The 27,471-nt window shown below is 44.2% G+C and overlaps 1 protein-coding gene across 1 annotated transcript in view; it reads left to right on the forward strand.

Moving 5' to 3' along the window:
- LOC149984278 (CUB and sushi domain-containing protein 3-like) overlaps positions 1-27,471 on the forward strand; it is a 569,716-nt gene that overhangs the window by 59,334 nt on the left and 482,911 nt on the right. The window contains exon 3 of the mRNA XM_090219648.1: positions 8,430-8,542. Coding sequence (XP_090075774.1) covers positions 8,430-8,542 — 113 coding nt within the window. The remainder of the gene's footprint in view (positions 1-8,429; positions 8,543-27,471) is intronic.

Below are 27,471 nucleotides of genomic sequence, written 5' to 3' on the forward strand. Positions count from 1 at the left end.
GTAGTGCACTACTTAGACCAAGAGCAGTGGATAAGAGGGAACAGTAGTGCACTACTTAGACCAAGAGCAGTGGATAAGAGGGTACAGTAGTGCACTACTTAGACCAAGAACAGTGGATAAGAGGGAACAGTAGTGCACTACTTAGACCAAGAGCAGTGGAAAAGAGGGAACAGTAGTGCACTACTTAGACCAAGAGCAGTGGATAAGAGGGAACAGTAGTGCACTCTGATGTAAGGAGTAGGGTGCCATTTGGACCGTGGACTGTACTCTACCACAGGGCTGAGAGTCTGAAGGTAGAGGGACTGTACTCTACCACAGGGCTGAGAGTCTGAAGGTAGAGGGACTGTACTCTACCACAGGGCTGAGAGTCTGAAGGTAGAGGGAGTGTACTCTACCACAGGGCTGAGAGTGTGAAGGTAGAGGGACTGTACTCTACCACAGGGCTGAGAGTGAATGAAGAGGGACTGTACTCTACCACAGGGCTGAGAGTCTGAAGGTAGAGGGACTGTACTCTACCACAGGGCTGAGAGTGAATGAAGAGGGACTGTACTCTACCACAGGGCTGAGAGTCTGAAGGTAGAGGGACTGTACTCTACCACAGGGCTGAGAGTGAATGAAGAGGGACTGTACTCTACCACAGGGCTGAGAGTCTGAAGGTAGAGGGACTGTACTCTACCACAGGGCTGAGAGTCTGAAGGTAGAGGGACTGTACTCTACCACAGGGCTGAGAGTCTGAAGGTAGAGGGACTGTACTCTACCACAGGGCTGAGAGTCTGAAGGTAGAGGGACTGTACTCTACCACAGGGCTGAGAGTGAATGAAGAGGGACTATACTCTACCACAGGGCTGAGAGTGTGAAGGTAGAGGGACTGTACTCTACCACAGGGCTGAGAGTGAATGAAGGTAGAGGGACTGTACTCTACCACAGGGCTGAGAGTGTGAAGGTAGAGGGACTGTACTCTACCACAGGGCTGAGAGTGTGAAGGTAGAGGGACTGTACTCTACCACATGGCTGAGAGTGTGAATGTAGAGGGACTGTACTCTACCACAGGGCTGAGAGTGAATGAAGAGGGACTGTATTCTACCACAGGGCTGAGAGTTTGACGGTAGAGGGACTGTATTCTACCACATGGCTGAGAGTGATTGAAGAGAGATTGTGTTCTAGACCTGCTGTTTTCAACTCTCTAGAGACAGCAGGAGCGGTAGAGATACTCTGAATGATCGGCTATTAAAAGCCAACCGACATTTACTCCTGAGGTGCTGACCTGTTGCACCCTCGACAACCACTGTGATTATTATTATCTGACCCTGCTGGTCATCTATGAACATTTGAACATCTTGGCCATGTTCTGTTATAATCTCCACCCCTCAGAGCCTGGTTCCTCTCTAGGTTATTAATCTCCACCCAGCACAGCCAGAAGAGGACTGGCCACCCCTCATAGCCTGGTTCCTCTCTAGGTTTCTTCCTAGGTTTTGGCCTTTCTAGGGAGTTTTTCCTAGCCACCGTGCTTCTACACCTGCATTGCTTGCTGTTTGGGGGTTTTAGGCTGGGTTTCTGTACAGCACTTTGAGATATCAGCTGATGTACGAAGGGCTATATAAATAATTTTGATTTGATTTAATGTATTATTCTACCACATTGCTGAGAGTCTGAAGGAAGAGGGACTGTAGTCTACCCATAACGGGGTAGATGGAGATAGAGGGACTGTAGTCTACCCATAATGGGGTAGATGGAGATAGAGGGACTGTAGTCTACCCATAATGGGGTAGATGGAGATAGAGGGACTGTAGTCTACCCATAATGGGGTAGATGGAGATAGAGGGACTGTAGTCTACCCATAATGGGGTAGATGGAGATAGAGGGACTGTAGTCTACCCATCATGGGGTAGATGGAGATAGAGGGACTGTAATCTACCCATCATGGGGTAGATGGAGATAGAGGGACTGTAATCTACCCATCATGGGGTAGATGGAGATAGAGGGACTGTAGTCTACCCATAATGGGGTAGATGGAGATAGAGGGACTGTAGTCTACCCATAATGGGGTAGATGGAGATAGAGGGACTGTAGTCTACCCATAATGGGGTAGATGGAGATAGAGGGACTGTAGTCTACCCATCATGGGGTAGATGGAGATAGAGGGACTGTAATCTACCCATCATGGGGTAGATGGAGATAGAGGGACTGTAATCTACCCATCATGGGGTAGATGGAGATAGAGGGACTGTAGGCTACCCATCATGGGGTAGATGGAGATAGAGGGACTGTAATCTACCCATCATGGGGTAGATGGAGATAGAGGGACTGTAATCTACCCATCATGGGGTAGATGGAGATAGAGGGACTGTAGGCTACCCATCATGGGGTAGATGGAGATAGAGGGACTGTAGGCTACCCATCATGGGGTAGATGGAGATAGAGGGACTGTAGGCTACCCATCATGGGGTAGATGGAGATAGAGGGACTGTAATCTACCCATCATGGGGTAGATGGAGATAGAGGGACTGTAGGCTACCCATCATGGGGTAGATGGAGATAGAGGGACTGTAGGCTACCCATCATGGGGTAAATGAAGGAAGAGTGGCTGTCTCTCATTCTCTCTCACTTACTCCCTCCCTCTCCCCCCCCCTCTGTCTCTCTCTCTCTTCTCTGTACCTGTCTGTTCTGCTCTGTCGGTAATTAGTCCCCCAGTGGGTCCAAACCACCCTGTGGATCTGGTTTAAAGAGTAAACAGCATGTTATGACTAATTGGAAATAACACTTTCACACGGAGCCCTTTTCCGAGGGAAGATAATGACAGAGGGTTGGCCAGTGAGAAGTAGTGGGCGTTATTGTCTGACATAAGTCATATATGGAACCCTATTCCCTATTTTAGTGCACTACTTTTGACCAGGGCCCATAGGGAATAGGGTGCCATTTGATCAGGGCCCATAGGGAATAGGGTGCCATTTGAACAGGGCCCATAGGGAATAGGGTGCCATTTGACTAGAGACCGGTACTACAATACCAGTCTCTAGTGTTACTACAATACCAGTCTCTAGTGTTACTACAATACCAGTCTCTAGTGTTACTACAATACCAGTCTCTAGTGTTACTATAATAACAGTCTCTCGTGTTACTACAATACCAGTCTCTAGTGTTACTACAATACCAGTCTCTGGTGTTACTACAATACCAGTCTCTAGTGTTACTACAATACCAGTCTCTAGTGCTACTACAATACCAGTCTCTAGTGTTATCATAATACCAGTCTCTATAGTGTTACTATCATACCAGTCTCTAGTGTTACTACAATACCAGTCTCTAGTGCTACTATAATACCAGTCTCTAGTGTTACTACAATACCAGTCTCTAGTGTTACTACAATACCAGTCTCTAGTGTTACTATAATACCAGTCTCTAGTGTTATCATACTACCAGTCTATATAGTGTTACTATAATACCAGTCTCTAGTGTTACTATAGTACCAGTCTCTATAGTGTTACTACAACACCAGTCTCTATAGTGTTACTACAATACCAGTCTCTATGGTGTTACTACAATACCAGTCTCTAGTGTTACTACAATACCAGTCTCTAGTGTTACTACAATACCAGTCTCTAGTGTTACTACCAGTCTCTAGTGTTACTACAACACCAGTCTCTAGTGTTACTACCACTCTCTAGTGTTACTACAATACCAGTCTCTGTTGTTACTATAATACCAGTCTCTAGTGTTACTACAATACCAGTCTCTAGTGTTAGTACAATACCAGTCTCTAGTGTTACTATCATACCAGTCTCTAGTGTTACTATAATACCAGTCTATAGTGTTACTACAATACCAGTCTCTAGTGTTACTACAATACCAGTCTCTAGTGTTAGTACAATACCAGTCTCTAGTGTTACTACAATACCAGTCTCTAGTGTTACTACCAGTCTCTAGTGTTACTACAACACCAGTCTCTAGTGTTACTACCACTATCTAGTGTTACTACAATACCAGTCTCTGTTGTTACTATAATACCAGTCTCTAGTGTTACTACAATACCAGTCTCTAGTGTTAGTACAATACCAGTCTCTAGTGTTGCTATCATACCAGTCTCTAGTGTTACTATAATACCAGTCTCTAGTGTTACTACAATACCAGTCTCTAGTGTTACTACAATACCAGTCTCTAGTGTTACTACAATACCAGTCTCTAGTGTTACTACAATACCAGTCTCTAGTGTTACTACAATACCAGTCTCTAGTGTTACTATAATACCAGTCTCTAGTGTTACTACAATACCAGTCTCTAGTGGTACTACCAGTCTCTAGTGTCACTACAATACCAGTCTCTAGTGTTACTACCAGTCTCTAGTGTTACTATACTACCAGTCTCTAGTTTTACTATAATACCAGTCTCTTGTGTTACTACAATACCAGTCTCTAGTGTTACTACAATACCAGTCTCTAGTGTTACTACCAGTCTCTAGTGTTACTACAATACCAGTCTCTAGTGTTACTACCAGTCTCTAGTGTTACTACAATACCAGTCTCTAGTGTTACTATAATACCAGTCTCTAGTGTTACTATAATACCAGTCTCTAGTGTTACTACAATACCAGTCTCTAGTGTTACTATCATACCAGTCTCTAGTGTTACTATAATACCAGTCTCTAGTGTTACTACAATACAAGTCTCTAGTGTTACTACAATACCAGTCTCTAGTGTTACTACCAGTCTCTAGTGTTACTACAACACCAGTCTCTAGTGTTACTACCACTCTCTAGTGTTACTACAATACCAGTCTCTGTTGTTACTATAATACCAGTCTCTAGTGTTACTACAATACCAGTCTCTAGTGTTACTACAATACCAGTCTCTAGTGTTACTACCAGTCTCTAGTGTTACTACAATACCAATCTCTAGTGTTACTACCAGTCTCTAGTGTTACTATCATACCAGTCTCTAGTGTTACTATAATACCAGTCTCTAGTGTTACTACAATACCAGTCTCTAGTGTTACTATCATACCAGTCTCTAGTGTTACTATAATACCAGTCTCTAGTGTTACTACAATACAAGTCTCTAGTGTTACTACAATACCAGTCTCTAGTGTTACTACCAGTCTCTAGTGTTACTACAACACCAGTCTCTAGTGTTACTACCACTCTCTAGTGTTACTACAATACCAGTCTCTGTTGTTACTATAATACCAGTCTCTAGTGTTACTACAATACCAGTCTCTAGTGTTACTACAACACCAGTCTCTAGTGTTACTACAATACCAGTCTCTAGTGTTACTACCAGTCTCTAGTGTTACTACAATACCAATCTCTAGTGTTACTACCAGTCTCTAGTGTTACTACAACACCAGTCTCTAGTGTTACTACCACTCTCTAGTGTTACTACAATACCAGTCTCTGTTGTTACTATAATACCAGTCTCTAGTGTTACTACAATACCCGTCTCTAGTGTTAGTACAATACCAGTCTCTAGTGTTACTATCATACCAGTCTCTAGTGTTACTATAATACCAGTCTCTAGTGTTACTACAATACCAGTCTCTAGTGTTACTACAATACCAGTCTCTAGTGTTACTACAATACCAGTCTCTAGTGTTACTATAATACCAGTCTCTAGTGTTACTACAATACCAGTCTCTAGTGTTACTACCAGTCTCTAGTGTCACTACAATACCAGTCTCTAGTGTTACTACCGGTCTCTGGTGTTACTATAATACCAGTCTCTAGTTTTACTATAATACGAGTCTCTAGTGTTACTACAATACCAGTCTCTAGTGTTACTACAATACCAGTCTCTAGTGTTACTACCAGTCTCTAGTGTTACTACAATACCAGTCTCTAGTGTTACTACCAGTCTCTAGTGTTACTACAATACCAGTCTCTAGTGTTACTATAATACCAGTCTCTAGTGTTACTACAATACCAGTCTCTAGTTTTACTACAACACCAGTCTCTAGTGTTACTACAATACCAGTCTCTAGTGTTACTACCAGTCTCTAGTGTTACTACAATACCACTCTCTAGTGTTACTACCAGTCTCTAGTGTTACTATCATACCAGTCTCTAGTGTTACTATAATACCAGTCTCTAGTGTTACTACAATACCAGTCTCTAGTGTTACTACAATACCAGTATCTAGTGTTACTACAATACCAGTCTCTAGTGTTACTACAATACCAGTCTCTAGTGTTACTACCAGTCTCTAGTGTTACTACAATACCAGTCTCTAGTGTTACTACCAGTCTCTAGTGTTACTATCATACCAGTCTCTAGTGTTACTATAATGCCAGTCTCTAGTGTTACTACAATACCAGTCTCTAGTGTTACTACAATACGAGTCTCTAGTTTTACTACGATACCAGTCTCTAGTGTTACCATAATACCAGTCTCTAGTGTTACTACCAGTCTCTAAAATGTTTATTCAGTCTTTATATCTCACTGAGCTGCTTTCTCTGCAACAGAAATAAACAGTTTCCATAGCATCTTATATCCCACATTGCAATACAATGGCAGGTCAGACAGAAACCGTTTTCCAATGCATCTTATATCCCACAATGCAATACAATGGCAGGTCAGACAGAAACCGTTTTCCAATGCATCTTATATCCCACAATGCATCTTATATCCCACAATCCCTCTTACTGTATGTTTTAGTAAGTGGAACAGCTACACCCAATATCCATCGCAAAAGGCACCTAATTCCCTATATAGTGTGCTACTTTCTTTCTGCAAAGGGAATTGGGTGCCGTTTGGGATCCAGCCCCCAAAAACACTGCCTTTTGGGATCCAGCCCCCAAAAACACTGCCTTTTGGGATCCAGCCCCCAAAAAACACTGCCTTTTGGGATCCAGCCCCCCAAAAACACTGCCTTTTGGGATTCAGACCCCAAAAAACACTGCCTTTTGGGATCCAGCCCCCCAAAAACACTGCCTTTTGGGATCCAGCCCCCAAAAACACTGCCTTTTGGGATCCAGCCCCCAAAAACACTGCCTTTTGGGATCCAGCCCCCAAAAACACTGCCTTTTGTGATCCAGCCCCCAAAAACACTGCCTTTTGGGATCCAGCCCCCAAAAACACTGCCTTTTGTGATCCAGCCCCCAAAAACACTGCCTTTTGTAGGTCAGAGGTGTTTTCTTTAAATGTGAGGTACCCTGTAAAAGCCTCGGTCACGTGGGGATGCTGTGAAACAGACAATGTTGGTAGTTGAAATATATCCGTGGCCCTCTATTGAAGGACACGACAGCAATCTAATTCTTGGTTAGTTCTGTCCACACTCCACAGCCCGTTTTCCACTCTTCGATCTTTGCTTTGATTGAAATGGTCGATTGGATTTTGGCGTACGCCAGTGAAGTGTGGTCAGCAACACTTCTTAAACCACACTGTGAAAATGAATGGCTTAAGATATACCTCACTTAAAGGAAACCTATAAAGTAGGACAATCCTGGCTGTTACAATGAAGCGTCTGACGACTATATATCTAACTGTTGAGGAAGTGCTCAAGTGATGTTAAACTTGACCTTCTATAGATCTAATGGAATATAAATAGTACTGCAAACATACTGCATACACACTGCATACTGGACTGCATACGGGACTTCATACATACTGCATACTGGACTGCATTCTGTACAGCTTACATACTGCATACATACTGCATACTGTACTGCATACATACTGCATACTGTACTGCATACATACTGCATACTGGACTGCATACTGTACTGCATACATACTGCATACTGTACTGCATTCATACTGCATACTGTATTACATTCATACTGTACTGCATACATACTGCATACTGGACTGCATACTGTACTGCATACATACTGCATACTGTACTGCATACATACTGCATACTGTACTGCATTCATACTGCATACTGTATTACATTCATACTGTACTGCATACATACTGCATACTGTACTGCATACATACTGCATACTGTACTTCATACATACTGCATACTGTACTACATTCATACTGCATACTGTACTTCATACATACTGCATACTGTACTGCATTCATACTGCATACTGTATTACATTCATACTGTACTGCATACATACTGCATACTGTACTGCATACATACTGCATACTGTACTTCATTCATACTGCATACTGTATTACATTCATACTGTACTTCATACATACTGCATACTGTACTGCATACATACTGCATACTGTACTTCATACATACTGCATACTGTACTACATTCATACTGCATACTGTACTTCATACATACTGCATACTGTACTTCATACATACTGAATACTTTAAAACCACATTTAGAAGAAGACGGACATAACATTACTCTATTAAATTTCCAACGGAAAAAGTGTGTTGTGATGTTTTGCTCGACCTTGTAGGTTGGTTTCCCCATTCAGTGAAACACATTATAATTAAGATGTCCCCTTTTTTGTCTTCCCCTCTCAACAGGTTAACAGGATTTCAGATCCCGCCTCCCGTCACCAGCACAGGGTCCATATTTTCACTACGGCTTACCAGTGACTTTGCAGTAAGCGCTCACGGATTTAAGATGGCTTATGAAGGTGAGAGAGAAAAAATATTCACTGTTGTTTCTTGTAAGAGAGAGAGAGAGAGAGATGGTCACGGTCAAACAACATAACGTTTGGTATTCAGTCAAATGATACTCAGAGGTTGTTAAAATTATCGTCTTTAGTCACAAAATTTGAATTTGCATTTAATTAGAAACATTACATGTCCACGGAAAAGTGTAAATATACAACATCCTAAACATTTTCTCATTTCATCTCCTGTCTGGCTCATGCATTATGACAACATTTGGTCCCATTGACCCGGATCTCAACATTTCCCCTCTGTCCCAAACCATTTCTCTTTCCAGAGGTGCATATTATATCACACAGCAGATGGTGCAGGGAATTAGCTGAACTAATGGATGTGCTAACTCATCTCTGTCGAGAGCGGTGCAGAAGTCGACAGAAATGCAGGGGCTGTCTAAATATGAAGTATCCCTCTGTGGCAGTAGGTTATGTCTCCTCTCCTCTCCTCTCCTCTCCTCTCCTCTCCTCTCCTCTCCTCTCCTCTCCTCTCCTCTCCTCTCCTCTCCTCTCCTCTCCTCTCCTCTCCTCTTCTCTTCTCTTCTCTTCTCTTCTCTTCTCCTCTCCTCTCCTCTCCTCTCCTCTCCTCTCCTCTCCTATCCTCTCCTCTCCTCTCTTCTCCTCTCCTCTCCTCTCCTCTCTTCTCCTCTCCTCTCCTCTCCTCTCCTCTCCTCTCCTCTCCTCTCTTCTCCTCTCCTCTCCTCTCCTCTCCTCTCCTCTCCTCTCCTCTCCTCTCTTCTCTTCTCTTCTCTTCTCCTCTCCTTTTTTTCTCCTCTCCTCTCCTCTCCTCTCCTCTCCTCTCCTCTCTTCTCTTCTCTTCTCTTCTCTTCTCTTCTCTTCTCTTCTCTTCTCTCCTCTCCTCTCCTCTCCTTTTTTCCCCTTCTCTTCTCGCCTCTCCTCTCCTCTCCTCTCACCGCTGCCTCCTTTCTCCCCTATTTCCTCTCTACCTGATCCCCTGTTCTCCTCTTCTCTCCTCTCCTCTCTATCCCCTCTCTATCTATCCTCTGCCCCCTCTCATTCTTGTGATTTTAGCTCAGTAAGGCTCTTAGTGACTCAGATATCATTTTAGCTTAGTGATGCTCGCAGTTACTCAGATATGATTTTAGCTCAGTGATGGTCTTAGTGACTCAGATATGATTTTAGCTCAGTGATGGTCTTAGTGACTCAGATATGATTTTAGCTCAGTGATGGTCTTAGTGACTCAGATATGATTTTAGCTCAGTGGTGCTCACAGAGGCCCTGGTCAAAAGTAGTGCACTATAGAGGGAATAGGGTGCCATTCGGGACACAGGGAGAGGAGATGAAATCTCATTGTGTTACCTGTCATTCATCCATCGAAGGAGCAGAGAGAAAAACAAGTTCGACTCTCAGTGTGTTTATACTGATTAATGGGTCTCAAACATTCCTCTCCTCTTCTCTCCTATCCTCTAGTTAATAATGTGTCTCAGGCAGTCCTTTGTCTCCTGTCCTGCCCTGTCCTCTCCGCTCCTCTAGTTAATGTGTCTCAAACAGTCCTCTGGAGAATGCACAACCTCAACCCTGTTTTAATAGGGAGTGTGCTTCTCATACTGCCCTGAAAACTGTTGTTTTCTGAAGAGATTGGTTAGCTAGCTATATTTATGGACTGTATATGCTAGTTTTCTGAAGAGATTGGTTAGCTAGCTATATTTATAGACTGTATATGCTAGTTTTCTGAAGAGATTGGTTAGCTAGCTATATTTATAGACTGTTTATGCTAGTTTTCTGAAGAGATTGGTTAGCTAGCTATATTTATGGACTGTATATGCTAGTTTTCTGAAGATATTGGTTAGCTAGCTATATTTATGGACTGTATCTGATAGTTTTCTGAAGAGATTGGTTAGCTAGCTATATTTATGGACTGTATATGCTAGTTTTCTGAAGAGATTGGTTAGCTAGCTATATTTATGGACTGTATATGCTAGTTGTCTGAAGAGATTGGTTAGCTAGCTATATTTATGGACTGTATATGCTAGTTTTCTGAAGAGATTGGTTAGCTAGCTATATTTAAGGACTGTATATGCTAGTTTTCTGAAGAGATTGGTTAGCTAGCTATATTTATGGACTGTATATGCTAGTTTTCTGAAGAGATTGGTTAGCTAGCTATACTTATAGACTGTAGCTTTGATAAGACGTGTTTCTATCTTGAAGTGTCCGTATTTTAATAGCACCACTGCAGACCTATTATCTAGTGTATAAGCGCGAGACACGTGTTTTCCTCAGAATAGGTTTCTGGATCACAGTTGATCCATAATGTAAATCTAAATACTTTATGTTTTTGTTGTTGACATCTCAGTGGATGTTGTCTATTGAGTGAAAACTTTCTCTCCGCTGTGTTTACAAGTTGTTTAGCTCTGTGTGATGTGTGTGCGTGTGTGTGTGTGTGTGTGTGTGTGTGTGTGTGTGTGTGTGTGTGTGTGTGTGTGTGTGTGTGTGTGTGTGTGTGTGTGGGGGTGATGAGGGTTGACTAATTCTGCTGCTATGAAACCCCAGCCATTCCCAGCAATGTAGTACAGGGCTCCTGTGGGAGATTTATGTTGCTCAAAACACACACACACACACACACATACACACACACACACACACACACACACAAACACACACACACACTCACACACACTCACACTCACACTCACACACACACACACACACACACACACACACACACACACACACACACACACACACACACACACACACACACACACACACACACACACACACACACACACACAGTGCCACTCCACACCCTCATATTCTTCAAAGGGCTACACAGTCATTAGCTATACAGGGAAATAAATAGCTCTCCCCCTAGAGAGACCTCTGAGCCAACTACCTCATTTACTTGTTCACATAACTCATACGGTGTCGTCCCAAATGGCACCCTATTCCCTCTGTGTCTCTCCGTGCAACAAAGAGCCCTGGTCAAATGTAGTGCACTATAATAGGAGTTGTGTTCCATTTGGGTTGCAACCCCTAGTGTTCCGTTTGGGTTGCAGCCCCTAGTGTTCCGTTTGGGTTGCAACCCCTAGTGTTCCGTTTGGGTTGCAACCCCTAGTGTTCCGTTTGAGTTGCAACCCCTAGTGTTCCGTTCGGGTTGCAGCCCCTAGTGTTCCGTTTGGGTTGCAGCCCCTAGTGTTCCGTTTGGGTTGCAGGCCCTAGTGTTCCGTTTGGGTTGCAACCCCTAGTGTTCCGTTTGGGTTGCAGCTCCTAGTGTTCCGTTTGGGTTGCAACCCCTAGTGTTCCGTTTGGGTTGCAGCCCCTAGTGTTCCGTTTGGGTTGCAGCCCCTAGTGTTCCGTTTGGGTTGCAGCCCCTTGTGTTCCGTTTGGGTTAAAGCCCCTAGTGTTCCGTTTGGGTTGCAGCCCCTAGTGTTCCGTTTGGGTTGCAGCCCCTAGTGTTCCGTTTGGGTTGCAGTCCCTAGTGTTTTGTTTGGGTTGCAGCCCCTAGTGTTCAGTTTGGGTTGCAGCCACTAGTGTTCCGTTTGGGTTACAGCCCCTAGTGTTCCATTTGGGTTGCAACCCCTAGTGTTCCGTTTGGGTTGCAACCCCTAGTGTTCCGTTTGAGTTGCAACCCCTAGTGTTCCGTTCGGGTTGCAGCCCCTAGTGTTCCGTTTGGGTTGCAGCCCCTAGTGTTCCGTTTGGGTTGCAGGCCCTAGTGTTCCGTTTGGGTTGCAACCCCTAGTGTTCTGTTTGGGTTGCAGCTCCTAGTGTTCCGTTTGGGTTGCAACCCCTAGTGTTCCGTTTGGGTTGCAGCCCCTAGTGTTCCGTTTGGGTTGCAGCCCCTAGTGTTCCGTTTGGGTTGCAGCCCCTTGTGTTCCGTTTGGGTTAAAGCCCCTAGTGTTCCGTTTGGGTTGCAGCCCCTAGTGTTCCGTTTGGGTTGCAGCCCCTAGTGTTCCGTTTGGGTTGCAGCCCCTAGTGTTTTGTTTGGGTTGCAGCCCCTAGTGTTCAGTTTGGGTTGCAGCCCCTAGTGTTCCGTTTGGGTTGCAGCCCCTAGTGTTTTGTTTGGGTTGCAGCCCCTAGTGTTCCGTTTGGGTTGCAGCCCTTAGTGTTCCGTTTGGGTTGCAACCCCTAGTGTTCCGTTTGGGTTGCAGCCCCTAGTGTTCCGTTTGGGTTGCAACCCCTAGTGTTCCGTTTGGGTTGCAACCCCTAGTGTTCCGTTTGAGTTGCAACCCCTAGTGTTCCGTTCGGGTTGCAGCCCCTAGTGTTCCGTTTGGGTTGCAGCCCCTAGTGTTCCGTTTGGGTTGCAGGCCCTAGTGTTCCGTTTGGGTTGCAACCCCTAGTGTTCCGTTTGGGTTGCAGCTCCTAGTGTTCCGTTTGGGTTGCAACCCCTAGTGTTCCGTTTGGGTTGCAGCCCCTAGTGTTCCGTTTGGGTTGCAGCCCCTAGTGTTCCGTTTGGGTTGCAGCCCCTTGTGTTCCGTTTGGGTTAAAGCCCCTAGTATTCCGTTTGGGTTGCAGCCCCTAGTGTTCCGTTTGGGTTGCAGCCCCTAGTGTTCCGTTTGGGTTGCAGTCCCTAGTGTTTTGTTTGGGTTGCAGCCCCTAGTGTTCAGTTTGGGTTGCAGCCACTAGTGTTCCGTTTGGGTTACAGCCCCTAGTGTTCCATTTGGGTTGCAACCCCTAGTGTTCCGTTTGGGTTGCAACCCCTAGTGTTCCGTTTGAGTTGCAACCCCTAGTGTTCCGTTCGGGTTGCAGCCCCTAGTGTTCCGTTTGGGTTGCAGCCCCTAGTGTTCCGTTTGGGTTGCAGGCCCTAGTGTTCCGTTTGGGTTGCAACCCCTAGTGTTCCGTTTGGGTTGCAGCTCCTAGTGTTCCGTTTGGGTTGCAACCCCTAGTGTTCCGTTTGGGTTGCAGCCCCTAGTGTTCCGTTTGGGTTGCAGCCCCTAGTGTTCCGTTTGGGTTGCAGCCCCTTGTGTTCCGTTTGGGTTAAAGCCCCTAGTGTTCCGTTTGGGTTGCAGCCCCTAGTGTTCCGTTTGGGTTGCAGCCCCTAGTGTTCCGTTTGGGTTGCAGCCCCTAGTGTTTTGTTTGGGTTGCAGCCCCTAGTGTTCAGTTTGGGTTGCAGCCACTAGTGTTCCGTTTGGGTTACAGCCCCTAGTGTTCCGTTTGGGTTGCAGCCCCTAGTGTTCCGTTTGGGTTGCAGCCCCTAGTGTTCCGTTTGGGTTGCAGCCCCTAGTGTTCCGTTTGGGTTGCAACCCCTAGTGTTCCGTTTGGGTTGCAGCCCCTAGTGTTCCGTTTGGGTTGCAGCCCCTAGTGTTTTGTTTGGGTTGCAGCCCCTAGTGTTCCGTTTGGGTTGCAGCCCCTAGTGTTTTGTTTGGGTTGCAGCCCCTAGTGTTCCGTTTGGGTTGCAGCCCTTAGTGTTCCGTTTGGGTTGCAACCCCTAGTGTTCCGTTTGGGTTGCAGCCCCTAGTGTTCCGTTTGGGTTGCAACCCCTAGTGTTCCGTTTGGGTTGCAACCCCTAGTGTTCCGTTTGAGTTGCAACCCCTAGTGTTCCGTTCGGGTTGCAGCCCCTAGTGTTCCGTTTGGGTTGCAGCCCCTAGTGTTCCGTTTGGGTTGCAGGCCCTAGTGTTCCGTTTGGGTTGCAACCCCTAGTGTTCCGTTTGGGTTGCAGCTCCTAGTGTTCCGTTTGGGTTGCAACCCCTAGTGTTCCGTTTGGGTTGCAGCCCCTAGTGTTCCGTTTGGGTTGCAGCCCCTAGTGTTCCGTTTGGGTTGCAGCCCCTTGTGTTCCGTTTGGGTTAAAGCCCCTAGTGTTCCGTTTGGGTTGCAGCCCCTAGTGTTCCGTTTGGGTTGCAGCCCCTAGTGTTCCGTTTGGGTTGCAGTCCCTAGTGTTTTGTTTGGGTTGCAGCCCCTAGTGTTCAGTTTGGGTTGCAGCCACTAGTGTTCCGTTTGGGTTACAGCCCCTAGTGTTCCATTTGGGTTGCAACCCCTAGTGTTCCGTTTGGGTTGCAACCCCTAGTGTTCCGTTTGAGTTGCAACCCCTAGTGTTCCGTTCGGGTTGCAGCCCCTAGTGTTCCGTTTGGGTTGCAGCCCCTAGTGTTCCGTTTGGGTTAAAGCCCCTAGTGTTCCGTTTGGGTTGCAGCCCCTAGTGTTCCGTTTGGGTTGCAGCCCCTAGTGTTCCGTTTGGGTTGCAGTCCCTAGTGTTTTGTTTGGGTTGCAGCCCCTAGTGTTCAGTTTGGGTTGCAGCCACTAGTGTTCCGTTTGGGTTACAGCCCCTAGTGTTCCATTTGGGTTGCAACCCCTAGTGTTCCGTTTGGGTTGCAACCCCTAGTGTTCCGTTTGAGTTGCAACCCCTAGTGTTCCGTTCGGGTTGCAGCCCCTAGTGTTCCGTTTGGGTTGCAGCCCCTAGTGTTCCGTTTGGGTTGCAGCCCCTAGTGTTCCGTTTGGGTTGCAGCCCCTAGTGTTCCGTTTGGGTTGCAGCCCCTAGTGTTTTGTTTGGGTTGCAGCCCCTAGTGTTCAGTTTGGGTTGCAGCCACTAGTGTTCCGTTTGGGTTACAGCCCCTAGTGTTCCGTTTGGGTTGCAGCCCCTAGTGTTCCGTTTGGGTTGCAGCCCCTAGTGTTCCGTTTGGGTTGCAGCCCCTAGTGTTCCGTTTGGGTTGCAACCCCTAGTGTTCCGTTTGGGTTGCAGCCCCTAGTGTTCCGTTTGGGTTGCAGCCCCTAGTGTTTTGTTTGGGTTGCAGCCCCTAGTGTTCCGTTTGGGTTGCAGCCCCTAGTGTTTTGTTTGGGTTGCAGCCCCTAGTGTTCCGTTTGGGTTGCAGCCCTTAGTGTTCCGTTTGGGTTGCAGCCCCAAGTGTTCCTTTTGGGTTGCAACCCCTAGTGGTCTGTTTGGGTTGCAGCCCCTAGTGTTCCGTTTGGGTTGCAGCCCCTAGTGTTCCGTTTGGGTTGCAGCCCCTAGTGTTCCGTTTGGGTATTTTACACACAGGACTCATACTACTGTATTGATTCAGTATTTTACGTACAGGTCTCATTCTACTGTATTGATTCAGTATTTTACACACAGGACTCATACTATTGTATTGATTCAGTATTTTATATACAGGTCTCATTCTACTGTATTGATTCAGTATTTTACACACAGGACTCATACTACTGTATTGATTCGGTATTTTATATACAGGACTCATACTACTGTATTGATTCAGTATTTTATATACAGGTCTCATTCTACTGTATTGATTCAGTATTTTATATACAGGTCTCATTCTACTGTATTGATTCAGTATTTTATATACAGGTCTCATTCTACTGTATTGATTCAGTATTTTATATACAGGTCTCATTCTACTGTATTGATTCAGTATTTTATATACAGGTCTCATACTACTGTATTGATTCAGTATTTTATATACAGGTCTCATACTACTGTATTGATTCAGTATTTTATATACAGGTCTCATACTACTGTATTGATTCAGTATTTTATATACAGGTCTCATACTACTGTATTGATTCAGTATTTTATATACAGGACTCATTCTACTGTATTGATTCAGTATTTTATATACAGGTCTCATACTACTGTATTGATTCAGTATTTAATATACAGGTCTCATACTACTGTATTGATTCAGTATTTTATATACAGGTCTCATACTACTGTATTGATTCAGTATTTTATATACAGGTCTCATACTACTGTATTGATGCAGTATTTTATATACAGGTCTCATACTACTGTATTGATTCAGTATTTTATATACAGGTCTCATTCTACTGTATTGATGCAGTATTTTATATACAGGTCTCATTCTACTGTATTGATTCAGTATTTTATATACAGGTCTCATACTACTGTATTGATTCAGTATTTTATATACAGGTCTCATACTACTGTATTGATGCAGTATTTTATATACAGGTCTCATACTACTGTATTGATTCAGTATTTTATATACAGGTCTCATTCTACTGTATTGATGCAGTATTTTATATACAGGTCTCATTCTACTGTATTGATTCAGTATTTAATATACAGGTCTCATAGTACTGTATTGATTCAGTATTTTATATACAGGTCTCATACTACTGTATTGATTCAGTATTTTATATACAGGTCTCATACTACTGTATTGATGCAGTATTTTATATACAGGTCTCATACTACTGTATTGATTCAGTATTTTATATACAGGTCTCATTCTACTGTATTGATGCAGTATTTTATATACAGGTCTCATTCTACTGTATTGATGCAGTATTTTATATACAGGTCTCATACTACTGTATTGATGCAGTATTTTATATACAGGTCTCATACTACTGTATTGATGCAGTATTTTATATACAGGTCTCATTCTACTGTATTGATTCAGTATTTTATATACAGGACTCATACTACTGTATTGATTCAGTATTTTATATACAGGTCTCATATTACATCACTTCCGGCGCTGACAGAGTTGGCCGCCTCACTTCGCGTTCCTAGGAAACTATGCAGTATTTTGTTTTTTTTATGTGTTATTTCTGACATTGTTACCCCAGGAAATCTTTGGTTTTACTACATACAGTCGGGAGGAACTATTGGATATAAGAGCCACGTCAACGCACCAACAGTACGACCAGGAAGACGACTTTCCCGAAGCGGATCCTCTGTTTGGCCCACCACCCAGGACAATGGATCGGATCCCAGCCGGCGACCCAAAACAACGACTCCGTAGAAGAAGGGGCAGACGGAGCGGTCTTCTGGTCAGGCTCCGTAGACGGGCACATCGCGCAACGCTCCCGATCATATTACTCGCCAATGTCCAGTCTCTTGACAACAAGGTAGATAAAATCAGAGCAAGGGTAACATTCCAGAGGGACATCAGAGACTGTAACATTCTTTGTTTCACGGAAGCATGGCTCACTCGAGACACGCTATCGGAGTCGGTACAGCCACCTGGTTTCTTCACGCATCGCGCCGACAGAAACAAGCATGTCTCTGGTAAGAAGAAGGGCGGGGGTGTATGCCTTATGATTAACGAGACGTGGTGTGATCATAACAACGTACAGGAACTCAAGTCCTTTTGTTCACCTGACTTAGAATTCCTCACAATCAAATGCAGACCGCATTATCTACCAAAGAATTCTCTTCGATCATTATCACAGTCGTGCATATTCCCCCCCAAGCAGACACATCGACAGCCCTGAAAGAACTTCATTGGAGTCTATGTAAATTGGAAACCACATATCCTGAGGCTGCCTTTATTGTAGCTGGGGATATTAACAAGGCTAAACTGAAAACAAAGCTCCCCAAATTCTATCAGCATATCGATTGTGCTATCAGGGCTGGCAAAACCCTAGACCACTGTTATTCTAACATCCACGACGCATATAAGGCCCTCCCCCGCCCTCCCTTCAGAAAAGCTGACCACGACTCCATTTTGTTGCTCCATGGCTATAGACAGAAACTAAAAAAGGAAGCTCCGGCGCTCAGGTCTGTTCAACGCTGGTCCGACCAATCGGATTCCACGCTTCAAGATTGCTTCGACCACGTGGACTGGGATATGTTCCTCATTGCGACGAACAACAACATTGATGAATACGCTGATTCGGTGTGTGAGTTTACTAACAAGTGCATCGGTGATGTCGTACACACAGCAACTATTAAAACATTCCCCAACCAGAAACTGTGGATTGATGGCAGCATTCGCGCAAAACTGAAGTGCGAACCACTGCTTTTAATCAGGGCAAGGTGACCAGAAACATGACCGAATACAGACAGTGTAGCTATTCCATCCGCAAGGCAATCAAACAAGCTAAGTGTCAGTGCAGAGACAAAGTGGAATCGCAATTCAACGGCTCAGACACGAGGGGTATGTGGCAGGGTCTACAGTCAATCACGGACTATAAAAGAAAAACCGGCCCTGTTGCTCCCAGACAAACTAAACAACGTTTTTGCTCGCTTTGAGGACAATACAGTATCACTGACATGGCCCGCTAACAAAACCTGCAGGCTTTCCTTCACTGTAGCCAACGTGAGTAAAACATTTCAAGGTGTAAGCCCTCGCATGGCTGCTGGCCCAGACGGCATCCCCAGCCGCATCCTCAGAGCATGCGCAGACCAGCTGGCTGGTGTGTTTACGGACATATTCAATCAATCCTTATCCCAGTCTGCTGTCCCCACATGCTTCAAGAGGGCCACCATTGTTCCTGTTCCCAAGAAAGCTAAGGTAACTGAGCTAAACGACTACCGCCCCGTAGCACTCACTTCCGTCATCATGAAGTGCTTTGAGAGACTAGTCAAGGACCATATCACCTCCACCCTACCTGACACCCTAGACCCACTCCAATTTGCTTATCGCCCCAATAGGTCCACAGACGACGCAATCGCCACCACACTGCACACTGACCTAACCCATCTGAACAAGAGGAATACCCATGTAAGAATGCTGTTCATAGATTACAGCTCAGCATTTAACACCATTGTACCCTCCAAACTCGTCCTTAAGCTCGAGACCCTGGGTCTCGACCCCGCCCTGTGCAACTGGGTACTGAACTTCCTGACGGGCCACCCCAGGTGGCGAGGGTAGGTAACAACATCTCCACCCCGCTGATACTCAACACTGGGGCTCCACAAGGGTGCGTTCTCAGCCCTCTCCTGTACTCCCTGTTCACCCACGACTGCGTGGCCATGCACGCCATCCAACTCAATCATCAAGTTTGCAGACGACACTACAGTGGTAGGCTTGATTACCAACAACAACGAGACGGCCTACAGGGAGGAGGTGAGGGCCCTCGGAGTGTGGTGTCAGGAAAATAACCTCACACTCAATGTCAACAAAACAAAGGAGATGATTGTGGACTTCAGGAAACAGCAGAGGGAGCAGCCCCCATCCACATCAACGGGACAGTAGTGGAGAGGGTGGAGAGTTTTAAGTTCCTCAGCGTACACCTCACGGACAAACTGAAATGGTCCACGCACACAGACAGCATCGTGAAGAAGGCGCAGCAGCGCCTCTTCAACCTCAGGTGTCTGAAGAAATTTGGCTTGTCACCAAAAACACTCACACACTTTTACAGATGCACAATCGAGAGCATCCTGTCGGGCTGTATCACCGCCTGGTACGGCAGCCGCCCATAACCGTATGGCTCTCCAGAGGGTAGTGATGTCTGCACAACGCATCACCGGGTGCAAACTACCTGCCCTCCAGGACACCTACACCACCCGATGTCACAGGAAGGCCAAAAAGATCATCAAGGACAACAACCACCCGAGCCACTGCCTGTTCACCCTGCTAACATCCAGAAGTGGAGGTCAGTACAGGTGCATCAAAGCAGGGACCGAGAGACTGAAAAACAGCTTCTATCTCAAGGCCATCAGACTGTTAAACAGCCATCACTAACATTGAGTGGCTGCTGCCAACATACTGACTCAACTCCAGCCACTTTAATAATGGAAAAATTGATGTAATCAATTTATCACGAGCCACTTTATATTATATAATGTTTACATACCCTACATTACTCTTCTCATATGTATATACTGTACTCTATACCATCTACTACATCTTGCCATCTTGATGTAATGTATCACTAGCCACTTTAAACAATGCCACTTTATATAATGTTTACATACCTTACATTACTCACATATGTATATACTGTACTCTATACCATCTACTGCATCTTGTCTATGCCGTTCGGCCATCACTCATTCATATATCTTTATGTACATATTCGTATTCATTCCTTTACACTTGTGTGTATAAGGTCAACTACCTTGTGGAAATGTTAGGTTAGATTACTTGTTAGATATTACTGCACGGTCGGAACTAGAAGCACAAGCATTTCGCTACACTCCCATTAACACCTGCTAACCATGTGTATGTGACAAATCAAGTTGATTTGATTTGTATTGATTCAGTATTTTACGTACAGGACTCATATTACTGTATTGATTCAGTATTTTAACATGTTTTTAAATATTGATGTCACAAATGTATAATTTTCACAGTTAAAAAAATTAAAGTAGTTATTTGTTACATGTGATTGTGTAAAAACCTAGTAGTTCTACTTTTTCTCTGAGAGTGAGGCAGATATATAGCGTTTCGCAAACAAAACATGATTATTTGTCTCTCTGAAATGAAACCATCAAGTGATAAGAATGTAAACAAATCCACGTCTGTCGTTGAACAACCCCCATGCCACGATTCACTAGTGAAAAAAACACACCGTTCTCTTTCATAATAATAATTTCGATATAAAAGTCGATATATAGTCATTAAAAAAAAAAAAATCTCTTCAATTACAAACTGTGGGTAATTATTTATTCTGTGTTGTAGCTAAATGAAAGGAGGACATCTATTTAGTGCTACTCGGCAGTGTTGACCAGAAGCATGAGCTCATGTACTGCTGGACTGGGCATGGAATTGACCTGATTATTCTGAATGGGTTATCTTTGTTTCCTGTTTGTCATGAAACGGAGTCACGCCCCCAGAGTTATAATGAGTGGTTGTCATGAAACGGAGCCACGCCCCTAGAGTTATAATGAGTGTTTATATGAAACGTAGCCACGCCCCTCGAGTTATAATGAGTGTTTATATGAAACGTAGGCACGCCCCTAGAGTTATAATGAGTGTTTATATGAAACGTAGCCACGCCCCTCGAGTTATAATGAGTGTTTATATGAAACGTAGGCACGCCCCTAGAGTTATAATGAGTGTTTATATGAAACGTAGCCACGCCCCTCGAGTTATAATGAGTGTTTATATGAAACGTAGCCACGGCCCTCGAGTTATAATGACTGTTTATATGAAACGTAGCCACGCCCCTAGAGTTATAATGAGTGTTTATATGAAACGTAGCCACGCCCCTCGAGTTATAATGAGTGTTTATATGAAACGTAGCCACGCCCCTCGAGTTATAATGAGTGTTTATATGAAACGTAGCCACGCCCCTCGAGTTATAATGAGCGTTTATATGAAACGTAGCCACGCCCCTAGAGTTATAATGAGTGTTTATATGCGTTTGTTTCAAACTTGGCAAGATGGCTTTCCATATTTTCAGTTTAACATTTGAGCTAAAAAAAAAAATTCAGCTTAACTTGGGTCTGCCTTCTGACAGGTCATGTTTGGAATGGCTTCTGTTGGCCAATATAGGACTTTATCAGAAAGAAACGAATAACATTTGTCTTTAACATATTGTCTATCCATCCGTTGTTAGACTCTATCACCATATAATGTATTTCAATACACCAAAAGGTAATTGGGTCACAACTGTTATAATTTTATCAAAATGCCTCCATTGCTTTAAACCAGAACCATGACCAACCAGTAAATCACGGTTCCTCTTGGATTTAATGGGGGAATGGGCCGGGCCAGGATCACAGAACTATTCCTTACGAGCAAATTCCTTTCACTTTTGTAGCTATATACTGTAGCTAACTTTGAAAAGAGGTTTGAGAAGCTGGTGTGGGGTGGGGAGACATAGGCTTGATTCAACATTTCATCAGATTCTGATGCTAACATATTGTGTAGCAGACGGGGTTTAGAAATGTATTTTCATACCTGCCTATTCGTTGCTAGTTGTTGGCCACTTGACATTGAGCTTGTTATTGAAGATATTCTCTATTCTGTAGTGAATATTCTGTAATAGAATACTCTATTCTGTAGTGAATATTCTGTAATAGAATACTCTATTCTGTAGTGAATATTCTGTCATAGAATACTCTATTCCATAGTGAACTGAATAGGACATATTGGTTTCTCTTCTAATATGTAAAGAGCTATTTTCAAGTGGATTTGTAAACATGGTGATGTGCTGTGAAATGGTTCGATGTGCACATGAACTGTTACACTGTATTGGCCCATCCCGTTCATTTTCCAAACAAATCCATCTGATGATTATAGCTCCACCATTAATCCCTCTGTCGGTTATCATCTGATGATTATAGCTCCACCATTAATCTCTCTGTTGGTTATCATCTGATGATTATAGTTCTACCATTAAGCCCTCTGTCCGTTATCATCTGATGATTATAGCTCCACCATTAATCCCTCTGTCGGTTATCATCTGATGATTATAGCTCCACCATTAATCCCTCTGTCGGTTATCATCTGATGATTATAGTTCTACCATTAATCCCTCTGTCTGTTATCATCTGATGATTATAGTTCTACCATTAATCCCTCTGTCGGTTATCATCTGATGATTATAGCTCCACCATTAATCCCTCTGTCAGTTATCATCTGATGATTATAGCTCCACCATTAATCCATCTGTCCGTTATCATCTGATGATTATAGTTCTACCATTAATCCCTCTGTCCGTTATCATCGGATGATTACAGCTTCACCATTAATCCCTCTGTCTGTTATCATCTGATGATTATAGTTCTACCATTAATCCCTCTGTCCGTTATCATCGGATGATTACAGCTTCACCATTAATCCCTCTGTCTGTTATCATCTGATGATTATAGCTCCACCATTAATCCCTCTGTCGGTTATCATCTGATGATTACAGCTCCACCATTAATCCCTCTGTCTGTTATCATCTGATGATTATAGTTCTACCATTAATCCCTCTGTCCGTTATCATCGGATGATTACAGCTTCACCATTAATCCCTCTGTCAGTTATCATCTGATGATTATAGTTCTACCATTAATCCCTCTGTCGGTTATCATCTGATGATTATAGCTCCACCATTAATCCCTCTGTCCGTTATCATCTGATGATTATAGCTCCACCATTAATCCCTCTGTCGGTTATCATCTGATGATTATAGCTCCACCATTAATCCCTCTGTCTGTTATCATCTGATGATTATAGTTCTACCATTAATCCCTCTGTCGGTTATCATCTGATGATTATAGCTCCACCATTAATCCCTCTGTCAGTTATCATCTGATGATTATAGCTCCACCATTAATCCCTCTGTCCGTTATCATCTGATGATTATAGCTCCACCATTAATCCCTCTGTTGGTTATCATCTGAAGATTATAGTTCTACCATTAATCCCTCTGTCGGTTATCATCTGATGATTATAGCTCCACCATTAATCCATCTGTTGGTTATCATCTGAAGATTATAGCTCCACCATTAATCCCTCTGTCTGTTATCATCTGTTATCAGATCATACTCGTGGACGTGGCAGAAATCCAATCCAAATAAAAACTCCTAGACGTAATCATAGACAATACACATGTAATCTGTGGTGACAGACAGTCCAGATAGCTAGTGCACACAAGATTCGATTCTGCTTTTGGAGAGATTTATTGATACGAGACAGAAATGTGTCTCCTGCTTTTTACCCCCCCAAAAACCTCTTTCCGAGATAAACACACAGAAGCTCCCAGAAGGCTGGAGACGACACGTAGTAAATACATTAACTGTATAGAAATGAAGACCTGTGAGAACTGTGGACGGGTTGCAGAGAACGAGCAGTGGAAAGAACGACTGTTTCTGTCTCTCTGCCAGTAAACTTTATGATTTAGGTTTTCAACGTGTTCTTCACAGACAGCAGTTTCACTCTAAGAGGAAACGTGGTTCTAGGGACGTGTCCCCCCCCAAAAAAACAACACCATATTCCCTATGTAGTGCACTGCTTTTAACCAGATCCCTATTGACCTAGGTCAAAAGTAGTGCACTACATTTGGGGAATAGGGGGGCCATTTGGGATGCAAACCCCCTTAGTCTGGTTCCAGAATAATTAGCTGAAAGACAGATGGTACACAAACACAACATTGATAGTATCTACACTCGACTGCAATATGTTTTCTATCAAACTGCTTGACGGAGTTAATCCTTTTTAATTTATATCGCACAGCAGTTGTTTTAACTGATGTGTGTAATTATGATATTAATTCACACTGCATTGATATTCAACATATTCTACTCTGTCCTCAGTAGCAGTACATAGACAATCATTTCAAAAACAATATAACAATTTAAAAATAAATAAATATATATATTTCACCTTTATTTAACCAAGGAAGGCTAGTTGAGAACAAGTTCTCATTTACAACTGCGACCTGGCCAAGATAAAGCATAGCAGTTCGACACAAACAACAACAACAGAGATACACATGGAATAAACAAAACGTACAGTCAATAACACAATAGGGAAAAAAAGTATATATACGATGTGTGGAAATGGCGTTTCAGCTGTTCTGCCTGCTATGGAGCCCTGACCAGTTTCACCAGACGTGGCGTTTCAGCTGTTCTGCCTGCTATGGAGCCCTGACCAGTTTCACCAGACGTGGCGTTTCAGCTGTTCTGCCTGCTATGGAGCCCTGACCAGTTTCACCAGACGTGGCGTTTCAGCTGTTCTGCCTGCTATGGAGCCCTGACCAGTTTCACCAGACGTGGCGTTTCAGCTGTTCTGCCTGCGGCTATGGAGCCCTGACCAGTTTCACCAGACGTGGCGTTTCAGCTGTTCTGCCTGCGGCTATGGAGCCCTGACCAGTTTCACCAGACGTGGCGTTTCAGCTGTTCTGCCTGCGGCTATGGAGCCCTGACCAGTTTCACCAGACGTGGCGTTTCAACTGTTCTGCCTGCGGCTATGGAGCCCTGACCAGTTTCACCAGACGTGGCGTTTCAACTGTTCTGCCTGCGGCTATGGAGCCCTGACCAGTTTCACCAGACGTGGCGTTTCAACTGTTCTGCCTGCGGCTATGGAGCCCTGACCAGTTTCACCAGACGTGCTCCCTGATGTATGTAATTATTACATTCATTCACAGTGCATTGACATTCAACATATTCTACTCTGTCTACAGTAGCAATGTACATAGACATTCATTTCTAAAACAATATAGCAACACAAATCCAACTTTTGTCAGTGGTTTAATTGAGCAAACTTAGTATTTTACACATATTGGGCAGGTGGGCCCAAATGTGTCAGAACTCCAACCATTGGATATGAATGTTGTTATTAAACCAGTGGTTTACTGAGAGGTTTATGGGTTTAACAGTTTAACATTGCATCACTAATATACACTTTAGTGTACAAAACATTAAGAACACATTCCTAATATTGAGAGAGCAAACATTAATAATATCAATCAATCAAATGTATTTATATAGCCCTTCGTACATCAGCTGATATCTCAAAGTGCTGTACAGAAACCCAGCCTAAAACCCCCAAACAGCAAACAATGCAGGTGTAGAAGCACGGTGGCTAGGAAAAACTCCCTAGAAAGGCCGGAACCTAGGAAGAAACCTAGAGAGGAACCAGGCTCTGAGGGGTGGCCAGTCCTCTTCTGGCTGTGCCGGGTGGAGATTATAACAGAACATGGCCAAGATGTTCAAATGTTCATAAATGACCAGCATGGTCAAATAATAATAATCACAGTGGTTGTCGAGGGTGCAACAGGTCAGCACCTCAGGAGTAAATGTCAGTTGGCTTTTCATAGCCGATCATTCAGAGTTAGAGACAGCAGGTCCGGTAGAGTGAGAGAGTCGAAAACAGCAGGTCTGGGACAGGTAGCACATCCGGTGAACAGGTCAGAGTTCCATAGCCGCAGGCATAACAGTTGAAACTGGAGCAGCAGCACGGCCAGGTGGACTGGAGACAGCAAGGAAACATCAGGCCAGATAGTCCTGAGGCATGGCTCCAGGGCTCTGGTCCTCAGGGAGGGGAGGGAGAGAGAATTAGAGGGAGCTTAAATTCATACAGGACACCGGATAAGACAGGAAAATTACACCAGATATAACAGATTGACCCTAGCCCCACGACACATAAACTATTGTAGCATAGATACTGGAGGATGAGACAGGCGGGGTCGGGAGATGCTGTGGCCCTGTCCGATATCCCCAGACAGGGCCAACCTGTGCCGAAGCACAGCCCCACACCACAAGAGGAATATCTTCAACCACCAACTTACTACCCTGAGACAAGGCTGAGTATAGCCCACGAAGATCTCCCCCATGGCACAAACCCGAGGGGGCGCCAACCTGAACAAGAAGATCACATCAGTGACACACCCCTCCTAGGGACGGCATGGAAGAGCACCTGTAAGCCAGTGACTCAGCCCCTGTAATAGGGTTAGAGGCAGAGAAACCCAGTGGAGAGAGGGAAACCAGCCAGGCAGAGACAGCAAGGGCGGTTCATCGCTCCAGTGCCTTTACGTTCACCTTCGCACCCCTGGGCCAGACTACATTCAATCATAGGACCTACTGAAGAGATCAATAAAGACTTAAAGGTCGAGACCGAGTCTGCATTTCTCACATGGGTAGGCAGACCATTCCATAAAAATGGAGCTCTATAGGAGAAAGCCATGCTTCCAGCTGTTTGCTTAGAAATTCTAGGGACAGTAAGGAGGCCTGCTTCTTGTGACCGTACCGTACGTGTAGGTATGTACGGCAGGACCAAATCGGAGAGATAGGTAGGAGCAAGCCCATGTAATGAGTTGTAGGTTAGCAGTAAAACCTTGAAATCAGCCCTTGCATTAACAGGAAGCCTGTGTAGGGAGGCTAGCACTGGAGTAATATGATCACATTTTGGGGTTCTAGTCAGGATTCTAGCCACCGTATTTAGCACTAACTGAAGTTTATTTAGTGCTTTATCCGGGTAGCCGGAAAGTAGAGCATTGCAGTAGTCTAGTTTAGAAGGGACAAAAGCATTGATAAGCTTTTATGCATCATTTTGTGGCAAAAAAAAATGAGATTTTTGCAATGTTACGTAGATGGAAAAAACCTGTCCTTGAAACATTCTTGATATGTTCGTCAAAAGAGAGATCAGGGTCCAGAGTAACGCCGAGGTCCTTCACAGTTTTATTTGAGACGACTTTACAACCATCAAGATTAATTGTCAGATCCAACGGAAGATCTCTTTGTTTCTTGGGACCTTAGAACTAGCATCTCTGTTTTGTCAGAGTTTTAAAGTAAAACATTTGCTGACATCCACTTCCTTGTCTGAAACACAGGCTTCCAGCGAGGGCAATTTTGGGGCTTCACCATGTTTCATTGAAAT

The sequence above is a fragment of the Oncorhynchus mykiss genome, chromosome 3 (assembly GCF_057628025.1).
Source record: "Oncorhynchus mykiss isolate SJ-2025 chromosome 3, ASM5762802v1, whole genome shotgun sequence".
In the NCBI taxonomy this organism is placed as follows: domain Eukaryota; kingdom Metazoa; phylum Chordata; class Actinopteri; order Salmoniformes; family Salmonidae; genus Oncorhynchus; species Oncorhynchus mykiss.